The sequence below is a fragment of the Dermacentor variabilis genome, unplaced genomic scaffold (genome assembly GCF_050947875.1).
Source record: "Dermacentor variabilis isolate Ectoservices unplaced genomic scaffold, ASM5094787v1 scaffold_12, whole genome shotgun sequence".
NCBI lineage: Eukaryota > Metazoa > Arthropoda > Arachnida > Ixodida > Ixodidae > Dermacentor > Dermacentor variabilis.
In genome coordinates this window covers 29,480,915-29,496,013 of record NW_027460280.1, presented here as the reverse complement: position 1 = coordinate 29,496,013, position 15,099 = coordinate 29,480,915, and the positions used below count along the sequence as shown (strand labels likewise).

The 15,099-nt window shown below is 42.0% G+C and overlaps 2 protein-coding genes across 9 annotated transcripts in view; both read left to right on the top strand.

Moving 5' to 3' along the window:
- The window catches only part of LOC142566298 (guanylate kinase), a 69,789-nt gene extending 61,183 nt beyond the window's left edge, over window positions 1-8,606 (top strand). For 4 of the 7 annotated variants that reach the window (XM_075677204.1, XM_075677198.1, XM_075677203.1 and 1 more), the window contains 2 exons: window positions 387-472; window positions 625-1,290. In XM_075677204.1, coding sequence (XP_075533319.1) covers window positions 387-472; window positions 625-693 — 155 coding nt within the window. In that variant the 3' untranslated portion in view covers window positions 694-1,290. Of the gene's footprint in view, window positions 1-386; window positions 473-624; window positions 1,291-7,180 lie in introns of those variants that run through there. The other 3 variants (XM_075677199.1, XM_075677205.1, XM_075677200.1) reach the window with 2 other exon arrangements.
- Window positions 8,607-10,331: 1,725 nt separating this feature from the next.
- Window positions 10,332-15,099, top strand: part of BI-1 (Bax Inhibitor-1) — a 37,839-nt gene continuing 33,071 nt past the window's right edge. For both annotated transcript variants that reach the window (XM_075677206.1, XM_075677207.1), the window contains exons 1-2: window positions 10,332-10,489; window positions 14,692-14,800. In XM_075677206.1, coding sequence (XP_075533321.1) covers window positions 10,437-10,489; window positions 14,692-14,800 — 162 coding nt within the window. In that variant the 5' untranslated portion in view covers window positions 10,332-10,436. The remainder of the gene's footprint in view (window positions 10,490-14,691; window positions 14,801-15,099) is intronic.

The window sequence follows — 15,099 nt, the reverse complement described above, 5'->3', positions numbered from 1 at the left end:
CCAATTGTCAACTCGAAGCATTGCCTCCAAATTTTGAGAATTTTAAAACCCAAAAACAAAGGCTTGCCTATGTATACAATTATTGTATATGACTGGGCTGGCAATTTGTGCTTGGAGTGATGTCTATCGGAAAGAAAACTGCCTCCTGCCCAAACGTTATTGCACGCTAGAAAAAATGCATGTAATTCTATACTGGAATAAGCATATAGTGTAAGGACTTCCAAGATACCAAGTTGTTGAACCTGTGACTGAAGTTTAGCTTGTCTAGTCAAGACAAGCTTTAGGACAAATCTGGTAACACTATAAGAGGTATTCCTCTGTTGCACTTGTGTTGCAGTTGCCGTGCGCAATTTGTATATGTAGGTTGCATCTTTTCTGATTTGCAGGTGAAAACCAGGGCAACTTTGACCTTCTGCTAGTCAATGACAACCTCAAAAGTGCATACAACAAGCTCCGAGATTACCTCATAAAGGTAGGATTTTTGTACTGCACAATTTTGCATCCCAACAACACTGTGGAGCTAAGTATTTGGCATGACACAACAAGCATGGCATGTTACATTGCATGTTTCTCTGCCGTATGTTTTCGGAAAAAGGCCCTGCCATCATTTTTGCTGCACTGTAGGAGGCATTCACTGCTGCCGAGCTGCCAGAGTTTGTGCCCGTCAGTGAGGATTCAACACCATCCTTATGATCTGAGGGATGCCAACACCTGAAGGACAGTTGATGTGGAATAACATACGCGACCCCCAAAGCTGCCAGTGCAGCAGAGCATTTTACACTTTCTCAAAGAAAGTGGACTATTCCACTTGTGGCTCCAGAACCAAAAGAACCGTCTACTTGGGAGCAACAACCTGCTGGTCTGATTGTAACTGTGATTTGCCACAGTTGTAACGCTTCAGTATGTTGGCATTACTTCTGAATTACTAAACTTTTTATGTTCACTTCTGATTGGCGACATTGTGAAGTGCTAGATGGGTCACTTTTTCGCTGTTTTAGTTTCATATTTCCATGGCATTGTCACAAAAAATTTTTTCTCTTTACCATTGACCATACTCATTGTAAGATGGAAGCAAAGCTTGTTTGTGGTCTGCATTGTGAGACTGGTCGAACCATTCTTTTTTGTCATGCACTAAGTGCATTGTAGCCTTCTCATACTTTATTTATGCGCAGATCATCAGTACTATTTGTTGCTTTCACATTTCACTTGCTGCTTCTTTGTTGCTGCGTCATTGCTGCATATTCAGACGTGTATGAGTGCAATAAATATTTAACTGTACCACCATGACAATCTGCTTTTGTGTTTGGTTCTAGTCTTTTAATATTGTACAGGGAAATTGTGCACTTTGGTATGCTTGACTACCAAGGTTGTTTTAAAGGGGCCCTAAACCACTTTTTATCGAAGAGGAGAAATGACCTTGAAGTTAAAATAGGTTATTTCAGAAATAATTTGCCGCAAAAAGTACTTCAATGTGTTCAGCAGCAGCAGAGTTATTGGCACTCAAACACCCTCCTTGCTTGCTCCCGTTCCTTCTTCAATGCCTTGCACTGCGAAGGCTATGGCGGAGGGGGGCGTGCCCACAGCGCTCCGCTTTCTAAATGTTACCGTGGCGTGCAGTTCAAATTTGTTTTTAGATTAATAAAGGGAAAATGAGACATCCACCCAAACATGGCAAAGTGCTCCAAAGGAAACCCATACGGGTTCCTCGAAAGGAAAGCCTCGCAGCCTCATTTCTTTTTTCAACTGTGAGGAATTTCTTTCGAGGAACCCATATGGTTTTCTTTGTAGCACTTCGCTACATTTGGGTGGTTGTCTCATTTTTCCTTTATTAATGCTCTCCACCTTGGGATTTTCCGCTGAACTATTACGGCAAACTCTTGCTTATAGATGTTAACAAAGATGCCACTACTTCCGATTTTGGCGCTTGGGATGCACCAAACCAAGTAAAACGCAGATGTCCTCAGCCAGCCGCAGTGCGCTTAGCCAGTGGACTTGTGGCGGCACACCACAGCAGCTGCAGTACCTACGTTACGTAGAATACCGTAGGTACATGCAAGTGGAGTGCATATGCGGTTTTCTTTGTGCAAAACAGGGCTTGAGTGTGTGTTCGTGTGAATATGCTAGTCTGACCATACTGCATGGTGCAGGCGGGATTTGTCCTTTACCAGCTTGACCGACTGATGGTAGCCACATCCAACTTGCGCATTTTTGAAGCTGAATATTTAAAGCTAGTCGAAATGAGCGAGACCTGCTGGCTACGCCACCGATAAGTGGGGTGGCCAAAGTTTAATTCCTATGCAGGTGGCCGCACCCGAGCAGACGATGGTCGGCTTGTCCCCGAAGTACTTAATTGTTATCAAAATTCAAAAGCACATTTTTCCTTATTTCAGCCTATTTATTGAACTTTGTCAGTAAATATATACAGTAACAGTAGGAAGAAGCACACCGATCCAAACATCCTTCTTGATTGACATCAGCTGCCAATCAGGCCAATCATAGCCGCGAATGGGAACCCGCTTTATTACAAAATAAAATGTCCTGAAGAGAATGAGGAGCAGGCTTCTGTTGAAGAAGGAGCGTTTGAGAGAAAGGTGATTTTGCGCTCCACTTGCGAGTTCCACACATTACATACGACTGCAAAACTTGGCCGAGATGTTCACAGCGGCGTATGGTATCCGTAGACTTTTTTTCATCAAGCCCGAAGGGTGGTTCAGGACCCCTTAAGTACTTTGCACTTCTGGCTTGCAGTGCGCAGCTCACACGTCAACAGGCAAACTTGACACACTTTATATGCATGCTTTGCTGATTTTGTTTTTCATCTTTTAATAAATTGCATATTAGCTTGGTGAAAATGTTTTGAGGACTGACCCTATATTGAGTTATATGTGCAGTATTGCTGCATTTATATGAGCAGTTTGACAGGTTCAGACCGGTCACTTTCATGCTAGGTGCATACTGGCAGGACCGCTTGCTAGTCTGTCTCGCGTATTTTCTAGAGGTTCGCTTTGCCTCCTGCGTCGCCGAGTAGGTGTTGTCCAATTGGTGTTCCCGCCTTGCCAAGGGGTTGACTGCTGATGAAAGCGCGGTGCCAGTGAATCATGATAGCGCAAGCGAATGCTATGCTTGTAGAATCTCATTCCTGGACCTGCAAAATGCCAGTTCCACTAAAGATCCAAGGACTTATAGAATCGTCAGTGCACACATACTAAATTAGGAACATTTTTTTGGTAGCAGACCAGTTTTTGGAAAACCTTGATGTTCACTGTTCCATCAATTCATCACCTTGCGTAAAAGTGTCCCATCTGCTTGCACTGATTTGTCACCTGCAAATCGATTAACTTGTCTTCCCCACTTAACTACTGCGAGAGAACATTCTAAAAGTGCATTTACAGCAGCTGCTTACTGCAGTTAGCCCAAAAACTTTTGACTGTTATAATAGGTAGGTATATAGGGAAAGCATGGCAGCAACATTGATAAAAAAATGCCCTTTTTCTGAACATTGCAAAAATCTACCTAGCATGCCAAAAGGGGCAGCCATTCTGGCAACTGCAAGTACACTAGATTGACAGCTTGTGAATGCTTCCTTTGTACAGTTGAATACCCATACTATGGAATGATCTGTGCAGCAGTTCTGTATTCAGGTCGGTGAAACTGGGTGATGTTTTCTATTACAGCAACATTGTGATGATGCCTTTTTGAATTCCCACATGTTTATCACCTATTTCATTATGCAGTTGTTTTTGTTGCTCTTTCTGTACACTGTAGATAGACCTTGGTTTACATTTTAGACTAGTGCAAATTTGAATTTCTTTCATCGAGTTAGCCACAATGCTGTCAATTTTTTTACAACCTTAGTGCACAAGTGCTTTTGGCAGCACAGGTGGTCCATTCCCTAGTGGTCACTCAAATGCACTATTAAATTGAATGTAAGTTTATTTATTTGTTTATTTATTTATTTCTACCAAATTTTCAGACTTTTCCCAGTGGTAGGGTGCTTAAAATTGAAGCACATTGGATTCACTTATTTACTTTGGCAAACAAAAGCATCAAAATATGGATGGGCATTTAAATAGGTTCTTATGAGTGCAGATAGTACACTATAGGCCACTTGTAATGTAACCACCTATAAGTAAACTTTTAACTGACTATAATGCAGTTTTGATATGTGAAATACTGGCTTTAGTGCAACTGCTGTTAGTCAGGTTGTGTTCTAAGCACATTTCCTGACAAGGTAGGTAGGTGGGGGATTCAGTGCTGATGGAGTTGCAGAGGAGGCAGACAGACACCGTGAAGCCCCCAAATGTCTGCTGCAGTGTTATGAGCAGGTGTCCTTGGATGGGTCTATGAAAAGCTTTACAGGAAGGCTTCACCAAATGCTGCCAACATTAAGGGCACTGAATTGAATTTATAGTGGCAAGGGTGCACCTGATCAAGAGCTGTATGCAATGACAGGCACTGGAAACCATGAAAATGTTAGGTGGGCTTTGGACACCACATATAGCTCCTCTCCACAAATACAAGACAGAGCAAAGTAGTACCACACAAGTCTACAGCAGTGCCTTAAACTGGATTAGGATGTTTCTATACCACTGCCGCTTTGATACACTTTCAAGGCACTCTAAAGCAAACTGCATCAGCTTACTGCAAGTGGCATCCTTGAGGACTGTGCAATGGAAATGTTATGAAACATCATTAGGCTGGCCTTGTGCTTCCTATTTTGTTTGAGTACACTTATAGCTATACACGCGGATGCCTTTCTGTGGCGATGGAGGGAGAGCTACAGGGGCACATGTGTTGCTGCGCAAACTATCCCGGCAGCATTTCACAGCGCTTTTAATTTCGTGGAACAGATGCTAAATCAGTAGATTCCACATGCGATAGTTTAACATTTGTGCAAGTGCGGAAGAGAAAAGCGGAAAAATAAGTCCAGTTTAACACTCCTTGGTGTGTTTTGTCTTATTGTGCTGTTGTAAATCAGGTCAAGCCTGTGACACTCCCATAGGACCAATGGGGCTGGTTTCTGCAGGCGATACTGGTGCCACCTGGATTCTAACAGTAGTTTCATTGATACCAGAAAAATGTTCACTTACTAATACTAGACGATGTTTTCAATATTATTCACTTAGATTATAAGTTTAAAAACAACAGGCGACATCTTAATAATTTCTAGCTGCTTAGAAAGTTCGGTGTGTATCGAAAGCGCGATGGATGCTTGTGAGGAGTACCGCACAGCAAACAACCAACGCCGGCATCATCGGCTATTGCTGTTGCGCTGCCCACTTGCTTTGGCCAGGTGTATCCCAATTTTATCTCATTCACATAATATATATATTTTCTTATTTACTGCTCAGAATTAGCTTGTACATTTACCTTTGAAGGATGGCACTGCTGCATAGGCCAAGTGAAATCGCAAATCACACCAACCTGCTGCAAATAAACAGCTTTACTATAACAGGATCGATGTTTACATGAAATAAAAGGCACTTAAATAGTGTTTCAGAAGATATACTGGTGCATAACATGCATAAGTGTTTATGTGCAAAAAGATAATACGTACAGTCTCGCCACACATTTCTGGTGAACACAAGATGTCTGCAGCTGAATGAAGAAATACATCCAGCCACACAAAGCCGTCGCAGGCTGGTATGTTGCTAAAGTTCTTCCATTTCTGTAGCTGAAGATGTCACACCACTTCGTTCACAATATTCAACAAACTGCAGATCAAATTGAGCATAAACACATAGCTTTCACAAGGGCGAATTCCGTCGTGACTGTTTGTCTTCTGGTCCAGACTGCCTACTCTCTCTCTTGCCGTTACCCATTCAAAAACTTGTTACGATCGAAAACATTTCAGGGTTTAAGCTGAATTTGCTTCAAATAGCTTTAAATTTAAGAGAGAAATGTTTTTGTGTAAATATTGGTTTGAAGGGTTACAAAGTTTATGATACAAAGGCTTAGCTGGGACTTCAATTACCACTGCCGGTGGTGCGCTGCCGTCGTTTTGATGGTGGCGACACCCCAAGGCTAGGATACGAGACATGCCACAGGCCTGATAAGGTGCTTATGTTTTCTCTTCCCCAGCTCAAACTAATGTGGATGAAAATGTGGGACTATATTCAGGAGTGTTCCTGCACGTGCTTTGCCTCTGTAGCTTTACCTTCCTTGCCACAGGAAGTTGTCCTCATATGTAGTGGTACACGCATACAAATAATCCCTTATTTAATGTACTAGGCAGGAGATCCTTACTATACATTAACATCCCTTCCGCCCACACTGGCAGTTATCCTCGTGACTAGCACACATCCCCTTAAAACGTGATAATGGTTGAATATGTGTGGTTGCTTGGGCTCGTTCTTGTTTGTCTACACAAAGAAAAAGCTCACTGGGCACGGCCTTGCTCGGAACAAGGCAACAGCAAGCATCTGCTGGTTGTACTGAAATAAGCTGAAGGGAGCAGGCGGCCCTGGCATTATGCAATCCGTACATATGCTTAGTGAATAGATGTTTTTGTTAACTTCAGTAACTTGGGTTATGGTGATGTGCATTGTATTTAGAAACCATGAAAGAAAATCTGGAGCATAATCTGTAGACAAATGTGTTTCAGTGCTGCGAGTGTGTTTTGTTGTAGTAATGAAGATTACAATAAAATTTCAATTTTGTAACAGTGCACACACAGCACAAAATCTATACTAGGCAGTATAGGTATTGCCATGTTTATAGCTTTTACGTGTTTTTTTTTTTTAATCTTCTGTGTTCTGCACTTAATTTTTAGGTTCAAAATAAAATATTACTGATACAGTAGCTTTTAGCTGTGGCTGTTTGTGTGACATCTGTGGGTGCATGTTATCTATGCCTTGCAGATTACATCTTTATCCTTGCTTCCTGCTATGAACTGCTGGAACCACAACTGCAGAGGACATGGGATTATCTAGTGCATGTCATTGTTGTGCAGCATGCCTAATGCTGAGGCAATATATAATGTATGATGGCTGAGTGCCTTAAGTTCTCTGCTTGTCTGATGTTGTGGAATTTTGGAATTAGTTGGGGTCCCTGAGTCAACTCCTGTCAGTGCTTAATAATTTTGATTTGCTCATTGACTGCAACTTCTTTTACCGGTATTTGCACTTGCATGTCTTGGAGCACCTTGATTGAAACAGAACTTTTTTTTTTTTGTGTGTAGGAGTACAGTATGGGTTTCTCTATTATCCAGGAAGTGGAGGAGCTTCAGAAGAAGCCAAAGATCTAGTCGCACATGCCATCTGTGGACTCAGCACACCATCACGCATCATATTCCTGTTGCCTGTAACTTATTGTGGATTCATTTTTGCTGCGACGCAAATGCCACACTTCACATGGGAAACCATGTTTTTTCTGTATAGCATTGGTACTGATCTTAATGCTATCTGGGTGGGCTGCTGCGTAAGACACCACTGATGACAGAATGTATGGTTCTTGTTTCCTCCCTTTTTATTCCTATTTTCATAATTCATTTTTCCCCCATTTTATTTAAGAGTCATTCATGAGTCTAATGTTGTGAGACACTCGTACGTGCACACTGCATTTGTGATACTGTTGACAAGGCTTGAGTAGAATCTTGACCATGTGTCTGTACACTGACTGTATGTTGTAGTTGTGTAGGTGCGGGGGACAAGCATGAGCTCGGTCGTATGTGTTTCTTGATCCTGCTGCCAGTGTTCATGTGCAGAGTGTTGCTGCAGATCAAGTGCTGCACCTGCTACATGGACAAGCTTTGTTTTCTGCCAAACAAGTTCTTGTTACTTTGTGCCTTGGACAATTCTTATTCGGATTGGTGACATTTAATTGCATATTATAACCGGCTTGACCCTGTAGTCCCCTAATGGTGGTTTCTGTAGCTTGTGTATTGTGTTACGTTCCACAGAAACTTAGTACTAAGCTTTAAGTGTGCATACACTGTGATTTTTGTGCAAACTAGAAATGGATTGTGGCTCATGAGTCAGATTTCAGACTGACAATGTTGCTGCATTTCTACGATTTGCATGTGTGGCAGAATGAATGTGTGTGTATTCAAGAATCTCACTTAATTTAAGCTATTGGGGTCATGGGTTCAATGTGGTGAAAGCAAACCTTTAATGGGCCAGTGTGTTTCCCCTTCTGTTCGTTTCTTTTTTTTTCTTCTACATTAAAGCATGGTAATGAGCTGGTGAAAACAAGGCATGACCCTATTCTTGTTGCATTTTATTGACCATGGCTACTATTTTTATGTACATATTTTGTTGGCCTTGGACCAAAACAATTGATGTGCTTGTTTTGCATTTTCTTCTTGGGGGCACTTATAAATGCCGCTCGAAGAATGTGTGTTGACCAGCTAGCACAGCTGTTCTTTGTTCATATGTTTAAATGATGCATGGTCTACACCATGTTCCCTCTTTGCAGAGCTTTCATAGGTCACAGCACAATGTGAGCCATAACTGTCCTGGTAACAGTCATTCAGATAGAAACTGCTTTAGAAGCAAGTGGGTAGGGAAAACATTGTGTTGTGCTTTGAGCACACCTGTTAATTTAATGTTCCTACAATATTGGCTTGGATGTGTACACTGAATAAACCGTTTCTGGGTGATTCATGATTCAAACAGCCTCGTGATTCATTTCGTATGAGTGCTTTTCTTGAAGCAGGTTCTCTCATCCTTTGCTCACATTGCCAAGAGCAAGCAATAAGTGAAGTTCCTCACGAATGCACAGGTATAGTCACTTTCCCTTTACAAAGGTACCGTCAGTAGCACATGGATGTCACTTTGCGGAAAGTTGCAGTCAAATTTGAGTTCTCCATTATAACATCAATGTTATAGCGGCAGTTGTACAACTGACGTTGGTTTCTACCTAATCCTCTATACTGCAACTACACCCCGGTGCGGTCTTTTAAAAAAGAAAAAGCAGTTGGAGGGGAGGGGAAGGTCTGCCCTTTCTTGTATGATGTACTTTTACTTCATACTTGTGTTGCTTGCAATATTGAAGCACTTGCAGAGAGTCACTATGAGTGGAGGCAAAACCGCAATGTTCTGTAATGCTTTGTACAATGTAATAGGTAATGAATTATAGTCTATATAGCCCCTTATGTGCCAGTTTCAAAATTTTTAATGCTTGCCAGTATCTTCAGCATCACTGAAAACAGCAAGAACGCATATAAACGAGCTCGAGTTTTGTTGCATCTACATATGTGGATTCCGTAGACCATCTACTGACCTTCAGTATGGTACCATATTCAAGGTAAGATAAGAATGCAGCAACAATGTAGGCAATCTCGCATGTCGCCAGTATTGTAAGGGTGTCGCACGGCACATCGCGATCAAGCCCAATCCGGATCGGATTCTCGGCCGCGATTGGTTCATTTGCGCAAGCAACGCGAGGGAGCGAAACGCGGCCGAGAATTTTCATACAATCGCACATGATCGCGATCGAAAGTGGCCGTGTGATACCGGTATAAAAAAAAAATTATAAATGTTTATCTTGCTGCAACTTTACATTACCAATCAAATAATGTTTTCTGATACACCGTTGTAATAGATGTTGCTTTTATAGGGTTGTTTTCGGTCATCCATACCTTTGGCCAATTGCTTTGGCTAAAGCAGTAGTATTTTTCATAGAGTTTCCTACAAGAATTTTTGTAGGAAACTCTATGGTATTTTTCCGTGCAATTTGCCTACTTATCCGAAGCGGAGACTGCGCAGTACGCCACAGTTATGACGTATGAGATAACGGCGCACCATGCCGGAATCTCGGAGTCTATGCAAAATGGTTGCACATGCGCGGGACAAGGCTATGACAACGCAGATTGATTTTAGAGCAAGGATATGCCAGCATATAAATAATATATTTTGCATTTCTGGCCCAATTTAACGTTTTTGGTGAACTCACAAAACTGGAGGTGTAGTGCTGTTCGGCGGAACATTACCGAGGAAGGAAAGAAACGCGAAGTAAACTGTAAACATGCAACTTGTGTTTTGAGGCAACAACAACAATTCGTGGTTCGCCAGAGGAAACATATGCGAGTAGTTGCGTCAGAAACTGTGTTGACTCAGCACACCGAGTGTGGTGCTAAATACAAGACTAAATGGCCTGAGCCGTTGCATTGACATGTCGGAAAATACCCAGCACACCTGACCAAACTGCACAGAACGAGTTAAAGAACGGGTGAAACGGAGCTCCCAATCGTATACGCAAGTATCACTTGCAATCCAATGACATCCATCGAGGATGTCGCGGTGCTGTGGCGGCGCACGAGGCGATGACGCCAGCAACCGGGCGCACAAAAAACGTAACCAAAAAAGCCGTACTGCGGGGGCAGCACCGTCGCTCAACATCCTCGACCGCTGCGAATAGGCTGAGGGCCGACTGGGCTGACGTGTTGTTTAGTTTTCTGTCTTTGAGTCGTGCGAGCCGTGCTGCGACTGGAGAAAATGGAGGCGACTTTCAACATGAACGCATTCGTCAACTCTTTCAACAACAGACTGTAAGTGTGCAAGCTCTGATTTTGCGAATATGTAAGGGCCACGCTTACGATATTTTTCGAACATCGCCGACGTATGAGGTGTCGGTTATGAAGTCTAGTACTTTTTTCCCGTAGCGGCTTGTTTATCAGCGACATTGTTTTTCCGCTGGGCGTTTGTCCGTTTATTGTAGTGATGTTTGTCGCGCGATGATAGGTTGTGCGCCATTTCGACTCGCTACTTGAGAGTAGGTCGTGCTTGGGATTCGAGCGGCCATTTGCACCCCTCATAAACGTTGGGTTACACCTCCTAACCGCAATTATAGCCCTTGTCAGCAGTTCTAAAGACCACATCTGTATCTAGCTGTTCCGGCCTTGCAGTTCATTCTACCTCTTATCTTAGGGCGTTTTCTTTTCTTTAATTTGCCTGTGGATAGTTCTGATCATCAGGTAGGTAGTTCGCGAGCGAATTCGCAAGCATCCTACGTTGGTCTTCTGAAGCGTGCTCGGCTCTTCTTTCACTGTAACTGACATTTTGATCGCCGTAAAACCGCGTAGATAAACTGTACGCGCCAGCCTAGTGGGCAAACGATTATATTCATCAGTTAAAAATTGGTATTTCCTCTAATGGCGGCGGAAAACACGAGCTGCAAGGTTGCTGCCTGCAAGGCCCCAGACTTTCCGGGAAATGTACTTACGTTTGAAGGAAAGGCTTGTTCTCGAATTTTTGCAAAGAGGGTAGCCATGACTAAAGCGCCTTACTGTATTGGAGCTTACAACATGCCTTGTCTGTGATGGTTCGGTTGTTCGAAAACGCAGGGAAAAATAACGTTTGTGGGCCATTATTTTCTTGTCTGTTGCTGTTACGTGCGTGGTTAATAATCTTAAACTTGATTATCAGGTAAGACGGTGTCCGTTTTTAGTGTAGTCTGCAAGCGTCGTAAAACCGCTGCTTTTAACTTTTTGAGTGTAAGTTGGCAGCTGCAAAAACCGTCATGGCCTTGTTTCTCATTGAATTGGGACGAGGTCGTGCAGCAGAAACATCAAAAATGGGCTGACGTAGATAGCCTTTCTAATTCTGGTACGTTAACTGTTATCGTCACAGCCCAGATAGTTTCTGCGCATCAGTTCTGTGGTTTTCTATATATATATATTTTTTTAGGTTAAGGCAATACTAGCGGCGCCAGTGCTGCTGCTACTTACTGCTGTAGCCATTAAAGTCATGTGTTCCACCCTGAGCCAGTGGGCTGCTATTACTTATTTCCCGTACCCTGCAAGCTTTAATGCAGGATGCATAAAATAAATCTTGCATAAGTTGTTCTATGTATTATGGTTATTTTAAATATGCCCTCATGCTGTACTATTGGTGCATTACTTGTTAAAACAGAGGGGAGGGGGGGATTACATTATTAGTTCCATTGTTGAAGGTGACATTTGACCTTGTTTTGCTTTTTAGATAGCTGTTGTAATTCAAAAATAAGTACCTCAGAAGTTACGCTCTTGCAAGCTGTGCACCTGAATCCACTGGACAAGCTTGCAGTAATATATAAAGGCTGTGGGATATGGATGGCTTGCACTGATGTCATTGTGGCAGTCATGGAGGCAAGCCACTAGCACAGTGAAAGGCTGCACATTGATCCAGTCTGCTTCTTTCAAACTATCTACTGCAGCACAGTGAAGATTTCGAATGGTTCAGTGATTAGATTGTGTCCTTGATTTCATGTGCAAGCAGTCTATTTATTGTCCAGTGCTGGGTGTGTCACTCGGGAGTGGGGGCGTGTGGCCTTCACTATAACAGCTAATCTTGATGTCATTGCTGCCGTGTTGTAAGACCACTAGCAAAGTGAAGAGTTGTTTGTCTTGAAAACTTGTGACAGACACTGACATTGAACATCGGCTAATTGATATATTGATATAGCTAATTGTCCCACATAAGCACTCAACAAGAATGCCACGAATCGTTCAAGCATATATATTGACCACAACGACTTCATCCCTGCTTAGCCAAAGAGTCAAGGTGCGAGTTTAGGCATGAAGACATGAACATTGTGACTAATATGCTACTAATATGCTACAGCCCAAGCAGATTGGGTCAGCCATTTACAAGTCTTGCATCATACAAATATCATGACAACTGCTATCAAGTGTTTGCTACGGTGCCGAGTTCAAGAACTTCTCTGCAAGAATTCAAAATTTTAATACCACACATTCAGTATTGGGGAGACAACACCCGATCTGGATTTAACTTGCAGGACATGCGTAATGTCCGTATATAATTTTTCCTAGTGTGCCATAAACACGTAGATAATTGTATTCTTGTATTTGTCCTTCCTTCTTTCTGTGATGGAAAAGCCATCCAGAAGCTAACCAGGCATGGACTGCTTCTGGGATTGCGGCCAACCCACAGATGACGATTCTGATTAATAAGTCAATGCTATACAGCATATCCGTCTGCATTTTCCAGTAGTTGAGAGAGAAGAAAAACATTGAGGTTCTATTGGGGAGCAAGGACATACCGTAGTGCAGACCTGCTATCAGTACCTGAATTGTGTAAAGTTTGATTATGTGCCGAAGTGTCTGTTTATTTTATTTCGTAGTGCCGCAGAATTTTGGACGGTTGTAGTATTGCACTACAGCGCTTCTTCTGGTTTTAAGATTGTGCACGCTGCACGAGCATATAGGGTGTTCTTCTGTGCTGATAACGGTCAGATTTTGCTCTACATACTATAGAAAAAATAGGGCACATGGTAGCTCCTACAGAAGATAAGCAGTCATTAAACCCCGGTAGCAAATTTTAAAGCACACACATACATTTACAATATAAGAAGTTTCATTCACAATAGTAAGGCTGTCGAATTTACATGAAGGGAGATACGCGAGACTAATGCAGCAAGTCATGCACATGGCAAAGCGAACATATATCTTGTAAATCAGCAGCCTTTATTTGGTTTGAACATGTGATAGAATTGTCACAGATTTTGAAAATTTATTGGTATATTTGTAAATTTTATTTTTTAATCTCACACAGACAATGTGCTCACTGTATTGCATTGTTTGAATCAGTCAGATCGTTATTGTTTGCTATCTACATCAAGGAAATGCAGCTTCATTATCTGCATGATTTGATGCTGCAAGTATCTTCCTGGCCTAACTTGCCAGCATTATTGTTGGTCCATCAATCTCTGTTGCAGCTCGTTTTATTGTCCATACAATGCAGGGCATTCAGGATCAGTGTCAGCGTTTATTAGCCTGCATAAGAAGTGTATTGTGTTGCGTAGCAAAGTCTCATTCGCATGTGCTCCATGCGAAAAATTATATGCAGTGTGAGCTTGCTTCTTTTTTTTTTAAATTAATTTATTTGTGTGCTGCTTGATCTGTATCTAGGTTCTTGTTGACACACACCTGCTGCAGCTGGTCTTTTTAGCAAAGCACATAATTTTGATTATTACATTGTTCCATCTTGGCAATTTTCTCAGACTGCTTGTGTGCACTGCATTCTGCAACAGGATTGCCACCTGGCTGGTTTTCCCTACAACAAAACTTTTTTTTTTCCCTCACAGTGCTGGCTGCTGGGTTGGTCCCCACACTGACGTGCCATTTTCCGCTTCACCCAAAGTAGACATAAGCTGCATTGCAAGCATTCTGTCAGGCGTTCATACACCGCAGACAAATGAATTGTTGCCAAGCTAATGCATTCCCAATTTTTCAAGCTTTCCAGAATTCCTTTAAGCATATACACATGTTGCTGCCAAGGCTTATGTTGGATTGTTTAAGGATTGTTTGCAGTCTAGTAATTACTGTACATTGTGAAGGAAATAACTTGCAACAACAATAGCATAAGGATTATTGAAGTGCATGAAATTTTATATGAAGTTTGTTGATAAATTAGCCATGCAAAGTTGTACTTGGCGTTTTGCCACTTCATTATTATTTTGTTGGCATTTTTGCAAACAATACTTATCACAAAAAGAAGCCACCTCCTCTCATACCCCTCCTTTCTTGGTGCCAGCTTTTCTTTTTTTTTCAGTTATTATTTTGTGGAAAAGGTGTCATCTCTATTGGAACAATAACCACTGAAATATTTTCATGGCAGTGAGTTATTTACGCTGTGCTACAGTTGTGCTTCCTGAATCATCTACTGCGTTAATCATGTACGATGCAGCTGCTGTAATTAGTCATTTTCAAAGCTTTTGGGTAATTGTGTGCAACCTTGTTGCCATATATAGGGAGAAGCCAGTACGTGACCACCTCAAGAATGTGTACAGCTGCCTGGCTATTTCTACCCTGGCAGCTGCAGCCGGTGGATATGTTCACCTGTTCACAGAATTCCTGCAGGCAAGGAACTTGCTAATTTGTGTTCCTGTGTAGACAAAAATCCTTGCTCTATTTAAGCACATTATTACTATGTGCTTCAAAGCATATAGAGATGTTTAACAGAAAGCATGGGGATGGAGAAACCTGTTTTTCTCAGCATCCAATGCACCGTATCTGATAAGGCTTGTTGTATTTAAAAGCAAAAGTTCAAATCTGGCAACAGTAGGAAGCAGATTTTTTATTTAGGCTGTCGATTAAAAGAAATTGAACATTGCACAAAAGAACTAAAGTGCGAAGTTTTGAACGCTAACACAGTAATA